This window comes from Ctenopharyngodon idella, chromosome 20 (assembly GCF_019924925.1).
Source record: "Ctenopharyngodon idella isolate HZGC_01 chromosome 20, HZGC01, whole genome shotgun sequence".
NCBI classification, from domain to species: Eukaryota; Metazoa; Chordata; class Actinopteri; order Cypriniformes; family Xenocyprididae; genus Ctenopharyngodon; species Ctenopharyngodon idella.
Window position 1 is genome coordinate 9,931,363 of NC_067239.1, and position 22,582 is coordinate 9,953,944.

General features: G+C 38.5%; 1 protein-coding gene and 1 non-coding gene across 2 annotated transcripts in view; one reads left to right on the forward strand and one right to left on the reverse strand.

The window, feature by feature from the left end:
- The window catches only part of LOC127502616 (cholesterol 24-hydroxylase-like), a 64,703-nt gene that overhangs the window by 26,743 nt on the left and 15,378 nt on the right, over positions 1 to 22,582 (reverse strand). The window contains exon 16 of the mRNA XM_051875643.1: positions 19,386 to 20,105. Within this exon, the coding sequence (XP_051731603.1) occupies positions 19,386 to 20,105 (720 nt within the window). The remainder of the gene's footprint in view (positions 1 to 19,385; positions 20,106 to 22,582) is intronic.
- Positions 21,998 to 22,070, forward strand: trnat-ugu (transfer RNA threonine (anticodon UGU)). The gene has a single exon. It is a non-coding gene; the product is annotated as a tRNA-Thr (tRNA).

Here is a 22,582-nt window from a genome sequence, read left to right on the forward strand (position 1 = left end):
AAAGCAATGGCACAAAACAACATTAGAGACCTTTTATATTATTATGAGAACTTTTAAAATATTTTCGGTTCATTATTAAACTGTGGAGGCACAGATTAGACTATGGCGTGTGGCCACAGTCTAGGTATTTAATGGAAAACACTGCATACAACCCTTATTGATATGGTATCACATGGTCAATCAGTCATTTGGTTTAATTCCTTTTTCGATGACAGTGGTGACCATGATCATTTTGGCATTTTGGTTGAGTAAAATTGCTTGTATAGTGCAGTTTTCCAATTTAACAACATTTTTATTACAAATTTTATCATCATTATCATAATCAGTTTAATCTGACATTTAATTGAAAAATTTACATGAAATTCAGAATGTAATGTGACTGATAATCTCAAAATAGCCAAACAACTCTTGATAAATTGACCAGGATGACTAATTGGTCTGTCACTAGTTCTAACGCACCACATAAGGTGTGACCATCACACCTTATGTGGTGCGTTAGAACTAGTGACACTGTTTTTCATTGAACATAGTAATTATGAAAACTGTGCATTCAAAAAAAATGACCTGCTTATCCACTACGTTCACGTGTAAATCACATGTAAACTTGCCTTCCACTTTTAATTCTCTTAAGAACAGACAGACAAACACACACACACAGGGCAGACTGGAGTATTTAAGCTGTTTGTTTGCTGGTGGGTGCCAGAAGAGCGCCTGCGGTTCAATTCTAGCGGATTCCACAGTTTTAACTAATGCTGACACCACAAGCCTCAGAATTTCAATGCATCCTCTAAGCTGGGTAAAGGGTGTGATCTCACCACTGGCAAGTGGAACCCTTATGTAACCCAAGACGCCAATGTGTTTATCTAGGAAGACAGGAGCTTCAATTATCTGTGTTGTTTCTGGGCAAGTACAAATTTCTTCTCCTCCACCATGGACCACTAACATTGCAGAGGTCGCTGGAGAAAAAACTAAAAGTATTTTACAATGTGGATGTGATGTAGCAAGTCAAAAAGACCCACAGACTCCATCTGAAACGTGAACCATGATCTCAGAGTTCAGGGAGACAGTGGTCATAAGATATATACTGGAAGTTGTGTGATTTTATTTGGTAGTTTAGCACAATTGTTGTCTACATCAAAATCAACAATGCATAGATTATTGACAGTGGCTATGTTTACCTGTACAACTTTTGTTTCAATCAGAATTCATTCCGATTTCTAACATTATTTGGTTGCATGTAAATGTAGCCACTGTGGGTTTAAATCTGTGATAATAGCTGAGTTCACATGGACCCTAATAATCTGTTGTAATCGGACTAGTTGCACAGTCGGAATAAAAAAGTCACATATATCCATGTCAATGGATAATGAATGGTCAAATCCAATTGAAAGGGGTGGTTTAAACCTTTTATAATCCATTTGAGAGGCCAAGTAAACACTTGATCGGATTGAAAACCGAAACTGGAAACACATGATATGTGCAATGATGTAGAAATGGTGTAATGACGTATGGAAAGGACTCATGGAATGAGCTTGTTGTTGAGTATAGTGTAATAAATGACTGTCGTGTCAATCTAAAATTGTCATTCCACTCATCGTCTGTGAAGTGCTACAGGAAAATGTTGTCCCAGCAGTCCTTTGCTTCGATGGCAGGATGATGGTTAGTATGTTTATGTGATGTGCACATATCAAAAGATTAAATCAAATCTGAAGCACGTAACACACACATCAACTAGATCACTTTATTTAGCGTTAATATAAACACTACGTTAGGTCAGACAGCATCTTTGTTCTGTCCTGTTCAAAAAACTGAAGATGGTCATGTGAAGCACAGTGTATTCTCCACCTCACTGAAGTGCACTGAAAGCACTGTCAAATCTTAAAATATCTCAGTGCCATTGTTTTGTTTTAAGATGCACACCAATAATGCTTTTTTCTGAGGCATATGTTTATAAAAGTTATGTAAATGTCCTAATTGAACTAAGGCCTAATCCTGGTTTAATTTAAGCCCTGTCTGTGAAACCAGGCCTTAAAGTCCTCTGTAGTCATCTTTATTTAAAGATGTCTTCATTTTCTACACATGAAAATTGTATACATGAGAATTGATTTTATGGTAATTGGTTGACATCATCCCGTTTTAGATGAGGTGTTTTAGTCCTTTCAAGTCCGTTTAGACTGAGAATGATATTTTCTCCCTTTCTCAGCCTAAACAGACATCTATAATCTCAGGGAAAAAGAGAAACAGGAGACAAAAAATGAGACAAAAAGACTGAATTGACTTCTCAACGGCTCCCAGGAATTTGACTCGAAGGTGTAAGAATAACATGTGTGAGCATGTCCAAATATGTCCTTTAAATTCTTGTTTTTAAATACATTTCAGAACATTTTGGTGTCTACTGTAGTTATAAGTGCTGATTTTTCTGCAACGATCTCAAAGTATGATGCTTGCAGTGGACAGTTTCACAAAAAATTTAACAAGGCAACTGGGGAATATTCAAGTTCTACTGCTGTTCTCAGACCACTTGGCTGTGTAGTGAGAGAAAGTATATATAAAAAAACCTTCCACATATCCCTGAATAGTAAAAGTAGAAAAGTGAATAATTCACATTCTGTAGAGAAACACTACTACTGAGAGTAGAACTTGCCACTCTTTCTGAATGCATTTAATTGAGACCATCTTATTAGAAGATCATAAAGCGGAAGGGTGTACAATGTACAAGTGTGTACAAGTCACACTTCTAGATAACTAATTATCACAACAAGTGTCATACATACGGTGTAAGACTTTTTCAGAACAGCCTCTTCCGGAAAGACTTTCAACTCACTGGTGTGAAAATGATTTTACTTGATATATGAATTCAGTTCCCCTCAAGTTCACACAGGTGTTCTAGTAAAGTAACCACAGGTGTTGTTCATCACATTAAATATGGACATGTTCCACTGAGGTTTGAAAACCAGAACGTGTTACAATAATTTAATTATTAAAAAATACACACTACCGTTTAAATGTTTAACACTTGTAATCTTTATAACAACAACAAAAAAAAAACACAATTTGTGAACAACCACACATTGTTTTATGTTGAATGCGGAAATTATGAAAACTCTACATTCAAGAAATTACCCGTCTATCCATTACATTTATGTTTTAATCATGTGTAGACTAGCCTTGCACTGAAAATAAATAACAGGTTTATTTTCTGCAGAATTCTGCAAGTGTTGATTCTTGCCTATAACAATTCAGTTTAATTTAGAGGATCTATCTGAATTTTACACAATCACTATCCGCAATCTTCTCAAAGAGCTAGAAGTCATAAATTCTTGTCTACAATGTTGGAATCAAGTCTATACTCCAAAACAATCATAAGTCTATGACCTTAGCTTGGGCATTTTTAACGGCGCCTATGTTTATTTTTATGGTCAGGTTTCCTTGTTATTATCTTCCCACATATTATGCAACTGACCCTGGAAAAACATTACTTCAACATGCTAATGAACCACAGCAATGTCTTTCCATGAAGGCCATCGGAACATAAAAGTGCATGTAGTATGACTTCTGTTTCTGCAGTCTCCATCCCTCTGGGGCCTTGTGAGATATTGGAGGTGTGAATTTTAAAAGCATGCCTTAATCCCTACACCAGATCCAGGACCTACAGTTTCTGGCAGGTCCTACAAAAAGGTCATATTAAGTTGCATTCCAACACATCCTGCCATCTTGGTACCAACCCCTGAGCTGGCATCTTTTTTAATCTCTGACCACCAAGTGTTCACTGGTCCCACTGGGCAGCTATGAGACACACTGGTGGAGCCAGAGATGAAACCGCAATGCGGAGACCTCAGGCAAGCTCTGACTTCATCTGATGGAAACGGCTTCAGTGCAGTTTTTGTAGAGCCCTGACTGACACATCTGTGGTGAAGAAAAAACTGAGCTCAACCAGTGGTGATATCTTCCACCGAATTCATGAGTTTCCCAATTAGTGCGGGTTATGTAACACCCTCATTCCAAGTATTTAGAACAGCAGAGACAGTGTCCCTGGTGTAAGGACATTTTCTATGAACAGACAAATCTGTTGTGTGATGCAGTGTTGTTATATATCCATTTCAGGCTTGTTTCTAGCAAGATATGTACTTTCGTTTGAGAGGCAGCTGTTGTTCTACTCATTGCACAAGCTTGTTCATAAATGAGGGTCTGATGGTGATTTTAAAACAAGCCTTGACCTCCTTTGAAGTTAAAAAATAGCAAAGTGACAATACCGTGGGAGAGGATAGTGCACGCTCCAAAAACACAAAAAAATGGTATCCTAGCAACAAGAGACTTAACAGTCTTGCTTGCACTGCAAAATTGACGGATTCTGAGACTTAATCTTGAGCTCGCCACAAAAAGCACCCTAACCCCCTTGAAGAGCAACTTTCATCTTTTACCCCCTTGTGAATCCCTCTACTCATAAGAAACATTCCCTTCACTCTTACTTGAATTTTGAGTAGAAAACAGTTTGTGACGGAGGAGAGGTTAGATTGCTGATTTAAAACTATGAGCTGAATGACCTTAACTGATGCAGGAGTGTTTCGCTCGGATATAGAGCTTTATTGCAGATTTTTCAAGTTCAAAGGGCATTGTTAACGGCATAGGGGACAAGGAAACAAAGTGCGAAAGGACTGGAATTGAGAACCACTGCTATAAGTAACTTTGTAATTATACAATTCTAGTCAGAATTATTGGCACAGTTGGTAAATATGAACAAAGTAGCCTGTGAAAATAAATCTGAATTGTTAATCCTTTTGACCTTTTAAAAGGAGGGGGGAATCACATTATGAAATAAATGTTTTTCTCTAATACACATTGGCCAAAATTAATAGCATCCTTTTATTAAATACTTTTTGCAGCCTCCTTTTGCCAAGATAACAGCTCTGAGTCTTCTCCTATAATGCCTGATGAGTTTGGAGAACACCTGAGAAGAAATCAGAGACCATTCATCCATACAGAATCTCTCCAGATCCTTCAAATTCCCAAGTACATGTTGATACACTCTCCTCTTCACTTTTCTATAAGGTTCATTTCAGGGGACTGGGATGGCCATAGCAGCTTCATTTTGTGCTCAGTGACCCATTTTTGTGTTGATTTTGATGTTTGTTTTGGATCATTGTCCCGATGGACGATCCAACCATGGCCCATTATATGATTTCTAGCAGAGGCTGTCAAGGTTTGATTTTTTATCTGTTGGTAAATCAACTAATTTCTGCAATTCTCCAGCTGTGATCCTTGGAGAGTCTTTGGCCACTCGAACTATCTTGCCGCACATAAAGACAATATATAGACTTGTGTCCTCTTAATTATTGCCCTGATGGTGGAAATGGAGATTTTCAATGCTTTAACTATTTTATTATAGCCACTTTCTATTTTGTGAAGCTCAACAATCTTTTACTGCACATCAGAACTATATTCTTTGGTTTTACTCATTGTGATGGATGATTAAGAGAATGTGGCCTTTGTGTTACCTCATATTTATACTCCTGTGAAACAGGAAGTCACGGCTGGACAATTTCATGTTCCTAGTTACTCAGTTGCCTAGTTAGTTGTCCTTTCATGAATCCTACACTTTGTAAAACCATTTGGCTTTTAGATTAGCTCTTTAGAGTGCTGGAGACTGAATACAGCAAACACCAGAGCGAAAAACCCCCAGAAAAAGACAAGACAGTGGTCAAGAAAATTTGATGACAAGCTATTTAGAGATTTTCCAAACTACTAACAGTGGCTTGGGCTGTTTTCAAGCAGGATGCTTAATAAGAGGTAAGAAAATATTTTAGGGATGAAAACCTAAAAAACACTTTTCATCATGGCCAGATTGCCAACTCAAGGCATTAATTTTCAATAATTCAGTGGATGCACAATTCTGCAGAAAGCTCTGCAAATTTCCAAAGTATTCAAAAATCCATCATCCCATGATTTGCTAAAATAAGGCCAAAGTTAGACCAGTGAGGAGACACACTTCTCCAATCCTGTCCTCAACATGAGAACTGAGACGCCAACAAGACAGTAGCCCCTCACTGCAGAACATGAGATCCAAGGGGCGGAGACGGGTAGGTTTAGCCTAAACCTACCCATCTCTACCCCATGGATCTAAACCTATCCATCTCCACCCCCTGGATCTGGATCCAACTCCTCCCATTTTAAATATCCCATTTGTAAAGTGGGAGTAGTTGGATACAGGGGGTGGAGATGGGTAGGTTTAGATCCAGGGGGTGGAGACAGGTAAGTTTATGGCAAGTTTACACTACAGGATTTTAAGCCCGATTTGCAAGTTAATGAGCTCACCGACAGGTCGGGCTGTGATCGGGGGGAAAATCAGCGAGTGATCAGCGTGATCAGAATGTTTTAAACTTATGTGTGAAAGGGTTATTTTAATTTTAATTAAATTTAATTCAGAATTCCTGTAGTGTAAACTTGGCTTTAGGGATATGCAAAGTGGAAGGAGTTGGATCTGGATCCAACCTTGCCCCCTGGATCTTGTGTTCTGCAGTGAGGACCATCCCCAACAAGGTTAAACAGTCCTGCTCATATGGTGTGATAAAAAAGGTGTAACACCCTTCCCAGGACTAAAGGTTTACATGACGAGCATTTTTCTCCAGCTCAGCAGGTTTCCCTTTTGCCTGCAGACATGTTTAGTGCATTCATTCTTCCAGAGGACAATTCAACAGTCTTTGAAGGCTTTTTGTAGGACAAAACTGATACTAAATTTCTCTGCCGATACCAATAACTGATTATTCAGAATGATATCTATCTACCGATACTGATAGTTTGATTTTCTTAAGCATAAATCTCTCCCAACTAATGCTGTAGTGTAAACTATACAGGGAACCCTCTCATTTGGTACATATAATTAACAGTAAAAAAGCTCCTCTCAAGTGTTTTTTATTTATTTATTAAGTAATGAACTGTGAACATTGGATAACTTTCCTGAGGTAAATGCAACGTTAAGTGACATTGTTTACAAACTGTTTTATTGATGTGTTTCTGTGGTTGAAACAGATTGAGTGATTACATGACATGATATATTTCTGTAAGTTGTCCTGTATCTTTCAACATACCTTTTAATGTTCATGCTTGTTTTTTTGTGCTATAACTTGTATCAAAGTGGAAGAAAAGACTCTGAGGCACTAAAGCAATCTGTCACTGCACATTTAAGAGTGTCAAAACCCCTTTTACTGTTTGAATTTCGTGACAAAATGGACAGAATTAGAAAACAGAGACTTTGTTCAGAAGTAACGAAGCACAAAGCTGTTTTCGATTATTGGATGGGAGGCACACTACAAATAATGTTTAGTGTAGAGAAAAATGTGGACCTGGAAACCCTGGCTTGAACTACGGGTGATTCATAGGGTCAAACTGAGCCTGTTTTAGCGTCGCTATTCTGCTTTAATTGTTAATGCGTTATTATTCAACACAAGAGACATTTTCTTCACAAACAGTATGGGTTGCAGTCTGAACACGTTTTTGCCCCCTTTTGATTGACACGATATAATCAGCCCTGATCATCAGCCGTTTTTAAACAATCAGCTGATGGCCGATAGTGAAAATTATTGCATTTATCAGCCGATACCGATTATTGAGAGATACATTGATGCATCCCTAATTAGTTCCATCACAAAAGTTTTGTGAGGGAATGCAAAAGCATTGAAATATAATTGTCAAATCAAATGTCAAAGGTGAAGAGAATACCCTATTCTCCTGGCAGTTTGCAGAAACGGCTGACTCTCACAGGCAGAGCTCCATCCAAATTGGCCTTCGATGACATTGGAGACACTTTGGTTAACTTTTGCCTGACATGAAATGAAGGTCACTGTTTGCGTCAACAGAATCGGATTGCTGAATGTGTGCTTTGGAGCAGCTAGTGCCCTGCCAATGTGCCACCTGGTCACTTCATTAACAACCTCATTATGCTGCATTTCATTAGGCAGCAATAAATAAACAGACAATCAATGCATTCCCACCTGGACAAAGACTAGATTAATGCTACAAGCCCATGAAATGGCTCAACAAGCTCTAGTTATAAACACTGCCTGTGGAGGTGGTAAAAAATACAGACGTGCAAACTTTTAATTGCCTACGCTGTGAGTAGCCCGAATGGCAGTTGATTTACTGGTCTTCAGGAATAAGAATAATAAAGCTGATATTTGAGTTCAACTGATCCACGATCAGACACATTTATTTAGGCACAGTAGCTTAGGACATACTCTTGTGTTCAAAAACAACAAGAAGCAATGAAATGGAACAGAACACAGAGGTCTTGAGATGCGAGTTGAACTTTCCACACATCTTCAAAGAATACTGCACACAAACATAAAAATTGTTTAATCATTCATTTACCTTATGCCATCCCAGATGTACTGTATATGACTTTCTTTCTTCAGATAACACAAAGAGTTTTAGAAAAACAATCCATCTCTGAGAGTCCATATTAATGCAAGTGTATGGGTCCACCAAAGTTGACGCTTCAAAAACTTTACTTCAAAAAAGTAAATATGATGGGAATCCATACAACCCCAGTTGATAAATCAAGGAGCATCCCTTAATAAAAGTTAATGGCACAAAATGCTCCAAATACAGTGCAAGTTGTGACGAAACATCAAAAGATGTCTATCTGTATGTTTATGGCTGTACAATAGCTATGGCTCATTAAAGGGGATTCATTTAAAGACACTTCTCAGAGACACTTTTATCATATCCATTGTCTACTAACTAAAGAACATCATGTTGTCAATGCTACTGTAAATAAAAATGCCATTTAAAAGCAGTGCCAAAAAAAAAAATAAAAAATAAAAAATAAACCTACAAATAAAACCAGAAAACTCAAAAGCTCAGTGTTGCCCACTCAAAGACAGCTGTCCAGCTCAAGAGTTTCACACAGAACATATACAGATATTTTACTTAACCATTTATTAAGAAAGCAGACCAAAGGTTATTTAAACTATACACTGCAGAAGTGGAAATTCTCCATCTCAATTCTTGTCGTCTCATGTGGCTCACAGTATAAATCTCACTTATGTCTCTTTATTCAGGCTGTTGAGAAAGGACTGACTATTGTTTAATTAAGAATGTGGGAATTCAGGACAGTCGGCCAAGCCAGCTGAAAGAGCCTGCATGCGCCATCTCTTTTTTCAATCAAATGTCCTACATGCTTTGACAGCACAGATAGGAAGTTTTGTTTAAGAATACCATGTTGTGATTCATCGGTCTTGTACCTACTGGAAAAGCAAGTTTTAAAAGAGCAACACTTCTGACGCTGGTCAGCTGAGTGGCACACCCTTTAAACTTGTAGAATATATTTAAGAAAAGAAACAAGTCTGCCAAGTTATAGGGCAATGTAATATTTTAATTTTTAAAATACTTTAGAATGTCCAATCCTGCTCCTGGAGGTCCACCTTCCTTCAGAGCTTAGCTCGAAGATGGAAGGAAGATGGATGGAAGTTTCCAGTAATTGAAGACTTTGATTAGCTGGTTCAAGTGTGTTTAATTAGGGTTAAAGATAAATTCTGCAGGAATGTGGCCCTCCAGAAACAGGACATTGGATACCCCTGCTTTAAAATAATAAAAATATCACCTTTAAACAATAATAAAAAATATCTGTTTACCATTTGATTGAAGTTTAAAGACTGAAATTCCATGAATGTTATACAGCGTCATCACCACACTAAGATGCAATCTGCGGGCTTGGCAAATGAGTGAGTTGTGAAGAACTGGCTGAACTCGTTTCACAGGTTAACTTTAACCCTTATTGGGTCACTGCCCTCATTCTTAAACTGGGTTCAGTGATTTTAGTGCCCGTTGCACAAGGCGAAACATCCCTCATGAGCTATCTCAAGGCAACAGCAACATAAGTGAAAAAGATTGTACGGGCTGCCAAAAGATTCTTTTTTTCTTTAATAAACCATATAATTATATATCCTTATCAAGGACATATATATCCTTATATATCCTTATCCTTAACAAGCTCAGCCATTAATGTCATATGCTACATCAAACATGTTAAAAACTGGCAAACTTAACCTGTTATGATTAAACCTAATCTATCACGATAAACCCTAAGTATCAGTCACAACACTCAGATAATTGTCATACTGCTGCTAGGGCTGCATTAAAAATGTGGCAATATGATAAACATTTGGATAAATAATCATGTTGCTGCTTAGATATGATTTTGCAGTTTACTAACTGCAACAGCATATATTGCGATTTTGATTTTGCTTATTTGTACAGCCCTTATTGTGTTTCTAAAGCTTTAGGATTGCATTAGGTGTTTAAGAGATGCAGACATTGACTGTGGTAATTATTTGCTGCTCAAAGTTCAATTTTGCAGAATTTTTACTGGAATTTGAGACCAAGATTACTACATGTTAGTATGGGGATTCTGAGCAAGATACTTGGTGACACTTTTGTGACACTGGTTCAGTTTCTGCAGCAAGGTCATTTCACATTTCATGTAGCACAACCTCTCCATGAGGCCAATGATATCCAGATTCCCACATCCATTCAGAAGTTACTCAGTAACTCACAACATTTACCTCCCTGGACAGATCACAACAGATGGAACCCCCACTGGTCTGATAACCTTTTATCCGGGTGTGTGTTCAATACTCCCTGCAGTCTGTGTGCTTTCTTCCACCCTCAAGGCACCTAATCCCCAATCGCTCCCCGGGCACCACAGCGAATGGCTGCCCACTGCTCTGAGTGTGTGTGTGTCCACGGTTTGCAGTGTGTGTGTGTATTCATGATTCACTGCTCTTAATGTGTGTGCACTAACTTGGATGGGTTAAATGCAGAGGACAAATTCCAAGTATGGGTTACCATAATTGTCCTTTATGTCATGTCACTATAATTTTTTTTTTTTTTTTTTTTTAATAGAGGGCTTCAGACATGATATCAAATTTCAGATCAACCCAGAAGGCTAATTTATCATGAGTTCCAGTTGGGTTTTGTAATAGTGGTTTTTAATTTATAAAGTATAGATACATGCAGTAAAATAAGGTCTGGTTAATATTACTTTAAGTGATTTTCCCGTTTTTGTCTTATAAGTGTTCATACTGCGATAAGAGATTCAGTTGGTCAACAAATCTGAAAACACATGAGAGTTTCCTGTGCAGTCCCTGTGCTGTGTCTTGTGTTTTGTAGGACTTTCATGTTGAAGTGTAATCTTAGTTCTCTTTGTTTCTGGCTTCACTTCCTGTGTTTGGTTCCTGTTTTGCCTTGTACCTTGTGTGTCGCTATAGTTACCCTCATTAGTTACCATGACATCAAATCACCAACACCTGTCCCTCATCAGCCCCTTGTTAACATGTGTATTTAAACCTCTGTGCTTCAGTTGTTGTTTGTTGGTCGTTGCTCCTGTGTGTGTTCCTGCCGTTGGTCTCGCCTGCTGTCTGTGGATTACTCTTGTTTATGGATTACCTGTTTGTGCTTGCATTTGGATTCTCACTCCGTCTCATGCCTGCTCACACGTTACAGAAACAAAGAGAACTAAGATTACACTTCAACGTAAAAGTCCTACAAAACCCAAGACATAGCACAGGGATCGTGACATAGCCCCCCGTCCTAAGAAGTGGCTTCCAGATGCTCCCCAACAAGAAAGTTCAGGTGGGAGGCAGGGCAGACGGCCAGGGCGGAGAAGGCTGGACAGACGGCCAGGGCGGAGAAGGCTGGACAGACGGCCAGGGCGGAGAAGGCTGGACAGACGGCCAGGGCGGAGAAGGCTTGTAGACCCCCACGGCGGAGCAGATGACCACCACAGCCGTGCAGACGGTCTTGTAGACCCCCACGGCAGAGCAGAAGACCACCACAGCCGTGCAGACGGTCTTGTAGACCCCCACGGCAGAGCAGAAGACCACCACAGCAGTGCAATCGGGGCTGAAGATCTCCACGGCGGAGCAGATGACCACCACAGCAGATTTGGCATAACTGTTACAAAAGGCACTGAGAGGTTAGAGCTGGCCTTTGTGGTTGCGTCAGGGCAGACAAGAAACTCTAGGAGAGGTGTGGGCCCTGGAGTGAATTCATGGGTTGGAGCAGACTCTGGAGCGGATTCAAGGACTGGAGCGGGATCTGGAGAGGATTCATGGACTGGAGCAGTCTCAGGAGAGGATTCATGGACTGGAGCAGGCTCTGGGACTGGAGCTGATGTGTGCGCAGCCCACACACACCAAATGGCAGTGGCCATAATGACCAATGCTGCAATCTCTGAGAGCCATCTCAGCTGAGGGCTCAGGCATGGCAGCCATCTCGGCTGAGGGCTCAGGTGTGGCAGCCATCGAGCCTGAGGGCTCAGGCGTGGCAGCCATCTCGCCTTAGGGCTCAGGCGTGGCAGCCATCTCGGCTGAGGGCTCAGGCGTGGCAGCCATCTCAGCTGAGGGCTCTGGAAGATCTGCTGAGACGTGACGAGGCTCTGGAAGATCAGATGAGACGTGACAAGGCTCCTCCTCCACAACCCCGACAGTAAATGCCGAGCCACTCAGCTGTAATGCCAAGTCAATATAATGTTCAAGAGTCCAACTAGGGTGATGCAATGGCATAAGGGAGTTGAGCCAACTCCCTCCACGAAAAAATATCATTAGGCATACATTGTCCATACGAGTCAAGTGAGCCAACTCTACAAAGTCCCTCACGTAATCCTCAATTGGCCGATCTCTTTGAAGGAGACGCATAATTTGTGCTGCTGGATTCATTATTGGTTGATCGTTCTGTAACGTGTGAGCAGGCATGAGACGGAGTGAGAATCCAAATGCAAGCACAAACGTTTAATAACAAAAACAAACAGGTAATCCGTAAACAAGGGTAATCCACAGACAGCAGGCGAGAGCAACAGCAGGAACACACACACAGGAGCAACGACCAACAAACAACAACTGAAGCACAGAGGTTTAAATAGACATGTTACCATTGGGCTGATGAGGGACAGGTGTTGGTGATTTGATGTCATGGTAAATAATGAGGGTAACTATAGCGACACACAAGGTACAAGGAAAAACAGGAACCAAACACAGGAAGTGAAGCCAGAAACAAAGAGAACTAAGATTACACTTCAACATAAAAGTCCTACAAAACACAAGACACAGCACAAGAATCGTGACAGTTTCTGTCTTCACTTCCTGTGTTTGGTTCCTGTTTTGTCTTGTACCTTGTGTTATGTCACGATCCCTGTGCTGTGTCTTGTGTTTTGTAGGACTTTTATGTTGAAGTGTAATCTTAGTTCTCTTTGTTTCTGTCTTCACTTCCTGTGTTTGGTCTGTTACAGAGGGACCGCGACAAGAGGCGTGCAGATCCATCTGCAAAGTCTTTTATTATTAAACAAAGGCACAAGTATGGTAGGGGCAAGACAACGAGCATTCCAGGGACAGACAAAGGTCAACAAACAGAAAAGGTAGTCCAATGGGCAAGGCTTGAGGGTAATCCAAATATCCAGGCTAGAGTCCAGGCGTGGGGCAAACAGTATCCAAACAGGGCAAGACAAGAGGGGTAATCCAAGGCGAGCAAGAGTCCAAGGCAGGCAGAGAACAGACAGAACACAGGAAACCAGGCAAAGATCAAAACGTAGGGCAAACATGCAAAACACAAGACACAGCACAGGGATCGTGACAGTTTTGCTTTAACATTTTGTTATTGTACATCTGTTTGTTTGGCACCTTAAATGGACATACAACTTTGATCTGTCTGATTCGTCAAGTACATAAACTTCTTTTGGTATTTCAACACGGTTCATAGTAATTCTTAACTATTTTACATTTTGGCAAACTGGTGATCAAAATCGTCCAAATCTCATGTGTACATTTTCGTACGAATGTGATGAAATCGCCACCTCGTAAAGTAGTTATGTTTTACCATGAGATTGGGTATTTGTATTGGGTATTTTGAGATTGAGTCTTTTCCATGGGTTGGGTATTTATAATGTTTGGAGGTATGACTGTTTGTAATTTATGTTGCAAAACGAAAAGTTAACCATAGACTTATTTTAATTTGAAAACTGCCATTGAAAAAAAAAAAAAAAAGTTTGAATTTCCAATGGGAACCCATGACTTAAAATCTCATGATTATAGAATTAAAACCTGAGCACTAATAATGATAATAATAAAACAAAAATAAAAGTCCAGGTTGACTGACACACGTGTGACATTGCTGTAGGAGATCTGAATGAGAACCTGATGACTAAATCCCTTAACATGCTTTACATGCATGAAAATCATGAAGGCACCTGTTGGACAGTGATTCACAGGATCTTGATTAACTTTCAAAATCTGAATTGCAATCACAATGTAGATCATTTCAAAAATGCTGCCCACAGAAACCAGTGTTAGAATATGCAATGTAGTACTTATTGTGTGTGTGAAGGCTTCAACTCTTGAAACCATAGAGTTGTGAGCAGTTGTGCAACACAGCTTGGGATCGAACATTGAGATGAAATATGAACCTGTCTCTGAAGATTACTGCAGCACCATCTGTGCATTGGGACAGCCAACGGCTCAACTGATTGATGAGACCCCTTAAGAGGAAAGAGAGCAGGGGACCTCATACACACACTCTCCAAACCATCCACTCTCTATTTGCCGTACTCCAGCCAATATCTCCGGAAAATACCTCCGCAGGTCCCACTTCACTCATTTATCACCTTCCTACGGCTGTTAGCGTGTCTGAGAAATCCCTGTGTGTCTGAGGAATCAAGATACACACTCCAAACATATATGCACTCAACCTGACCATCATATTAAATGACACTGCACCACACATTGAATCCAGGCCACACACACTGACCCCAGGGGCTTAACCATGATCAAATTTATTTCATTGATCGGACAAATGGGATTGCGACAGGCCTCTTTAAGATCAAAGTAGACCACCATGTTGTGCACAAGCCATGAAGAGTTTATCAGGGTGGAAATTAGTGAAAATGATGAAACCTGTCATGAATGTCTTTTGCACTGTGACATTTTAATGACAGAAAAAAACATTTTTCATCTCTAACTTATTTGAAAGCATATGGGGCCACCGGTTGCACCAGCTGTACATAAGTTACAACAGCCTAGTTGCGACATAAATGAGAAAAGTTACAACTTACAAACTACTAAATATTTTTGCCTTGCACCATTAAATGTAGTTGAAATGTAACTCTGCATATAAACTAAATATTTACAGAAGCCTCCGACCAACAGTAATGGTTGGAATAAAACAGATAATTAACTGAATTGCATTAAAAAGCTTGTGTTTTACAAATTTCAATCCTTTATGACCATATGATGATGCTGACATCTACACTCATAATTTAAAAGAGAAAACATTGTGAACATTATGTGTAGATTCTGAATGCTATTTACATATAAAAAATTGTTAATCAATTAATGACTAATTTAATGATTAATATTGCATTTCAATGGAAACTTATTTTTACCTTCAGTTACATGTGGCAAAAGACCTTAGAATCAACCTCAACAAATAAACTGAAATTCACAGCAATTCAACAATTTCTGCTCAAGACTTGCTGGATTGTTGAAAGTAAATGTCATATGACACTTTGCGCTACTTCAAGGAGAGCTTACAAGCTACATTCTGAACAAATGGTGCAACCAAATATAAGTACAAGATTTTTTTTAATGAAGAGCAACATAAATACTAGAAAGTACAAATACTTTTCAATTTAAAGTGGATACATGTAAGAATCTTCATGTACAGTATTAATCGCTTTTTATTGCCAATGTGTGAACATCTTGTAATGAAAAACAAGACCTTCCCTGACTTCCTAGGTTGTCTACGGGTACGTCTCAATCAGTTCTCTATAGCTCAGTAGTCAGGGCACTGATCAGGGAGTCGGCCATTTTAAGGGCTGTCTCAATCACAAAATCCTTCCTGCACTGGAACATTCACTCCCTTAAAAGGTCCCACTATGCACCGCAAAAACCAGGGAGCATTGATGCTCACTATGCTCCCTTATAAGAAATTACGTCACATTTCTGAATAAATATAATGACACACAATAGAAGATTTGAAAAGATAAATTATATGTCAGCATAAACACACATCACCAGACAGGTAGTGAACACATCTAGTTAATATTTATAATTGTTATTTGTTAATGACCCTGGCCCAATGTGTGAGCCAGGGTCTTTACCAGTGCCCAAATTTGTGTACACAATATACTGATTCATGAGCTTGGGAGCTAGAGAGATCATTGAGATGCACCCTAAGAAAGCCTGTAGACTGATTTTCATGTGAAGGACCCATTTTTGCTGGGAAAATCAAAATGCACTCTGCTGTGCATGTTCATGTCTTTTGGAGGAGGCGTGGCTTTGGAGAGCGCTCTGAAGGGAAAGTGGGATTCAAAACTAGCTTGCAATTGATAGCCTTTCCGAAATTGCCTACCCTACCTTTAAGCAAAATATAATTTATTAATTTTGATTTTGGAATGAAATATGATTTAAGAGGCTTCGTAAGCATAAGACAGCAGAAGCGACACCTAAAAATGATACATTGTCCAACATTGATGTTTTAAATGTATCAGAGGCCAACATCATATTTGACAGTAGTTCATTCTATGCTTACACGTAAGTTTCTAAACAGTGTCAATTGACATTTATTTTCAACGCAGACTCAAAGTCAAAAGCTAGCCAACTCAACAGGAAGCATTTTCAGATGTCACTTCAAAAGCACAATACTGCCTTTTCATCTGAAATCATGGCATTGTTGGAGTGCAGCTAAAGCCAGGCTTAACACACCATTTCATTACAGCTATCAAACAGTCAGCTCATGTGGGTGTTTAGGGCTTGAATAGGGTGATCACATTGATTTCTTTTTGTAAGCCCTTCCACACCATGAGAAAACAAAGACCATCAGCAAATCCAAAATCCATACACCCGATCTACTGTAAAAGCAATTAACACTAGACCTTCACTCAAAGCCACACTCACATGCGATACTGTTGTTTTATTGATCTGAGGTGATTTAAGTAATTACCACAGGGGTAATTAGCTACATCTTCAGTAATATTGTAAGATCTAAACACTTACGTTTACTGTTAAATACATACTATTAATAGAATCATTTACATTAGTTCACCTGAGCTATTTTGTTACTCTAGTTTCATATTACTTAAAGAATTTAAAACTAAAGCATTAGGAAATGACTGATGCCTATAATGCTAGTATTGTTCTAAGTGTTATTAACTTCGGTTTGAGCATCTTAAAGGTTTAGTTCACCCAAAAATGCAAATTCTGTCATTAATTACTCACCCTCATGTCGTTCAAAAACCATTCGTTCATCTTTAGAACACAAATGAAGATCTTTTTAATGAAATCTGAGAGCTTTCTGTCCCTCCATTGACAGCCTATGCAACTACCACTTTCAAGCCCCAGAAAGGTAGTAAAGACATCACAAAAGTATTCCATAGCTGTGTCCGAAACCGTTCACTCATTCAATAACCCCTATACTGTATGGCATTTAAGTGCACTATATCTGCATAGAGTGAACGAAATGAAGTGAGTGAATTCGAGCGCTGACGTATACACTGTGCGTCAGAGAGCTGGAGCTGTCGCAGAAAAGGCTCGACACGCGATAAACCTATTTGATCCTACATGTTACTTACATTATAAAATAATGTTAATAACAATAACAATCATAATGACTTTATTTTGTAATCATACATGTCTCCGTACCAGCTTTGTAGTTTCATCGATTGTATAAATGGTTTGTCATGCTTAATATGCATTCATAATCATTAAATACCATTAAATACTGCAAAAAAAAAAAAAAAACACATTAACAAGTGTACATTATTTCACGTATTTATTCTTTTTAATAAAGTTTTTTAATTTGTTAGAAACTCTCACGCTCACAGCTCACGTTGAGGGCCCTCAGGTGACCGTTATGATTTGAATACGCTACCTACACATGATTAACGAATTTTTAACAAAATCATCCACTAAATTATTATCTCTTAAAGTTTAATGAGTTAACAACAGTGCCACAAATTATTAAAACACCTTGCTGTTAGTAAAACACATTAAACTGATTTAATGCCTACATAATATATTTTAATAATAAAAATAATAGCCTTTTTACCTTATTAATATAATTTCATTTTTAAAATTCATCTAATAATGTCTCTAATCTAATAAACACTTGCTCGCAATTCCGCACTTTCACACGCGCGCTTCGTCCTCTCCGCATTGGATTTTGGGAAATAGTGCTTCAGCAAGTGTACATCGAATGTACACTCAAAATCAGAGAGAATTGTGGGTATAAAGTAGTGAACGAATGTAGGGAATGAAGTCGTTGACTCAGAATTCGGACAGCACTACAAAATGGCCGACACCCGATATAGTGGACTATATAGTGGATAGGGAGCGGTTTCGGACACAGCTCATGTGACTCCAGTGGTTTAACCTCAAACCTTTGTTTGCACAAAAAACATAATTTACCACTTTATTTACAAAATATTATTCTCCAACACGTTCATGCAACAACGTCTGCTGTCAAGTAAACACACATGCGTTCTCTCGTGAACACGCGTTGGAGATCAATATTTTGTAAATAAAGTGATAAACTATGTTTTTTTTAAGCAAACAAAGATTTGAGGTAAACCACTGGAGTCACATGGATTACTTTTATGATGTCTTTACTACCTTTCTGGGGCTTGAAAGTGGTAGTTGCGTAGGCTGTGAATGGAGGGACAGAAAGCTCTCAGATTTCAATATATGAAATATCTCCATTTGTGTTCCAAGGATGAACGGAAGTCTTGCGGGTTTGGAATGACATGAGGGTGAGTAATTAATGACAGAATTTTTGGCTGAACTAACCCTTTAAAACTTCATGAACCACCAACCTCAGATTCGTGAGCAATACTGTAAAAACCCCCATGAAATGGCTTGACAAGTGCAGTTTTCTCTCCTGTGTTTTTGGAAATATTGTTTTTAATAGCTAATATACACTTTAGTTTATGCCGCAGTCATGAACCATGATTTATTGCTTGCGATTGATAATCAGAGGCATGTGCCGTTTATAATTTAGGGGGAGGGGCATTCCACTGAAACTTCATATATAAAACACTGACTGGTTGGGTAATGTTCACACATTTAATTCAGATGACCACTAATTAAGATAGTAGCATGTGTGGAAATGTGTGGGACATTCTCGACAGTGGGAAATTCTAGACAGAATTTGATTGGAGAAAAAATTGGACACACCCACTAGTGCAAGATGAGTCATCAGTATTTTTGGTTTGTTTTTCTGGAAGTCAAAAACTTAATGTGTACTTTTTAAGAGAGTTCTAATATATGAATGGCATTAAAACTAAAAGACATGCACTCCAATTTTGATTTTTAAACAATGATACAAACACAGTCATCTGTACTCACCATTGAGTCCATTGGGGATGCTCCTGTGATGATGTGGAGCGGAGAGATCATCCATCGATCGTCTTATGGTGCCAATCTTGGGTTCTACAGTCTTGTGTATATGATTATGATGATGGTCTGGGCTGCCAGCACTTCCACCGCTGGAGGTACTGCTCCCATCACCTACATCTCTGACAGTGCCCGAACCTCCATTTAGGTTGCTCAGACTGGACTGGCTGTCAATAGAACTCCTAGATCCAGCTCCATTCCTATCTTCATCCAACATGAGAATGATTTCCTTTAGTTCTGCGTTCTCCCGAAGAATGTTTTCCTGGTTAACCTCTAGGTCCTTGAGTTTCTGCTGATACGTGCTCACCTCTTTCCACACGGAGCTTGCCGTAAACCTCCCAAACCTCTGCCATTCCCGAGACAGCTTCTTACCTTTCTGCCGATCATCATCGAGAAAGCAGCAGAGTTCCCTGAGCTCCTGGTTATCGTCTTGCAGTTTCTGATTGATATCCTTTAGATTACGGATCTCATGGAGGTGCAGCTGCAGTCTGCGGTTGATGTCCTTCATCATGTTCCCATGCTCCAGCATCAGGTTCATCTTCTCACTGTCAACCTTTCTCAGTCTCATTATCAAGTCCTCTTTGCTCCATCTGATCAGTTCATCATCAGAGATCTTACTCAGGTCATCATTAGGACAATGTTTTGCCATCATGACTCTTAAAGAGGAACAGTCTCAGGGTGAAATATTCAACATAGATCTAACATAATCCCTCCAAAAAAGCGCAATATAAAAACGCATTAAAAACCAAAGGATTCATGTAGTAAATGATTTAAATATTAACAGGACTGTACATAAACTGATTTGTGTTCCGGAAAATTTATTTTCAAACTATCACCTTTATTAACGCCTCACTTACCACTAACTTTGCAATCGTACATGTTTTTAAATATCCTAAAATGTGCGCGATATATAAATCCACGAGCATCGTTGTAAATGAAACGCGGTTTTTCTCATGAAAAAATTCCTTTAGACAAGAATGAGCTTAGAGGTTTCAAGCGCAATATTTAAAAAAATAATAAACATAAACACCGCCTTCTTAAAAAAAAAAACATGTCTTCACGTTAAAATTCATCGGAAGCTTCAAAGAAGGGGTTTGCAGTTTAACTCCTCACGTGTGTCAATATTCAGGGTCTCTGGTTCAGTTCTTCCCCTGGACTGGTGTGAAATGATCCGAGCGGATCTGAGCAGGTTCAGAGATGAGAGGCAAAAAGCAGGAGCTGCCCTCTTAAAGAGACAGAGCCCACATTCCCAAGATACACAAACAGGCTGGTTTTTATTCGATTTCTTAAGGTATTATAGAAAACCCCATTTCAATTATAATTAAATTTTAACTATAATTAATTTATAATTATTTAAATTGTATTACTTTTCACGAGTTTTTTAGGTTGTTTGTTAGAATTTGTAAATTCTTTTCCACCTAAACCACCCACTATTATTTATTTGTTTGTTTGAATGTTTGTTTATAAGTGAAGGAAACAAGTAAATCATGGAACGTCTACTGTGCCATTACTATCAATTTTTAAAGACCCATTTGTTTATGATGCAAAGTGAGAAAGGAGCAGATGCCTGACAGAGTTATTGTGCATTCGAGGAAAGTCAAATATACCTAACTTTTTGAAACCTAAAAATTAATATTAACTGCAGAATCAAATTACTGAAAAATCTGTATCAAGGATATATTTTGAATTGACACGTTCAGAGGTAGGCCTATTATTCACCTATGTTTGGGTTCAGTCTCAAGCTTTTATTTTCTCACAAAATATTAGTGTCGGCAAATCTAGCATTCACTACCATAAAGATTCAAAACCATAAAGAACCACTCTTTGGTTCAACCTTTAAGGGATAGTTCACCCAAAAATGAAAATTCTGTCATCATTTACTCACCTCAGGTTGTTCCAAACCTGGGGCCCATCAAACAGGGCCCCACTGACTTCCATAGTATTTTTTTTCCATAATATGGAAGTCAATCGTGCCCCATCATCTGTTTGGTTACTGACATTCTTGAAATATCTTTTAAGAAGAAAGAAGAAAGTAATTCATACAGGTTTGGAACACCCTGAGGTTGAGTAAATGATAACAGAATTTTCATTTTTGAGTGAACTATCCCTTTAACAGTTTACACAACAAAAAAATATTTTTTTCTCTGTTATTGCAGAACGTGATTGTGGAGAGTTTTGTTAGTGAACGTTGCCCTCCAGTGGCCAAAAATTATATTTCCATCCGGGTACTACTTACAGGCTATTCGAGGTTATGAAAACAACGACGAACAATCCGTAAAAATATTTTTGGTCGGTTTGGTACATAAAATTTTTCCTCTTTATCCTTATCGTCTTTTTTTAATTATTATTATTAAACTTGAATACCTTAATAATTAATCTCAATCTCAATTAATTCGTATATTTTATATAAAAATGTGGTAAATCACGGAATGTGGTAAAGTTATATTTTTGGCACGTCACTCAGCTTATAAAAAGAAAGTGTTCGACAATTTTGCATACACTACCAAATGAAACATGTCAAGTTATAATTAAATACAATATTTTTCGGGATTGCTGCCACAGCTGGCTCCATAGCTCAGTGGTTAGAGCACTGGTCTTGTAAACCAGGGGTCGCGAGTTCGATCCTCGCTGGGGCCTGTGAGGCAAAGATCTTTTTCTTTGGACATATTCATATTATATAATCGTTGTACTACAAGAACAACTGATACAGTTTCACAAAATGCAAAAAAGAAAAAGGACACCACGTAAAAGTTTTTATGATTTTAATTTACTCTGTTTAATCTGGTTAAGTGGTATATAATTTGTAATATGAGACCAGTTTAAAATCTAATAAACAAAATGTTTTAGGATTTGGCTGATAATATAATTTATAAAGAAAAAAGAATTAAACTAGCAGAACAGAAACATATTCAGTTTCACTGGTTTTCATTGTTGTCAAGCCTGTTGTTTCTAAAATGTTCATACTGTATTTATATAATCAGTTCTGGGTAGATTACTTACAAATTGTAGTCTGTTACTGATTTGAAATCGTCCACCATATTGATATTAAGATTCAAAGAGAAAGAAATTATATTCAATTCTTTGTTAACCAACAAAATGAACAGCATTAATTAGAATGTATTACTTTATTTACCTTCAAGTCATGTGAC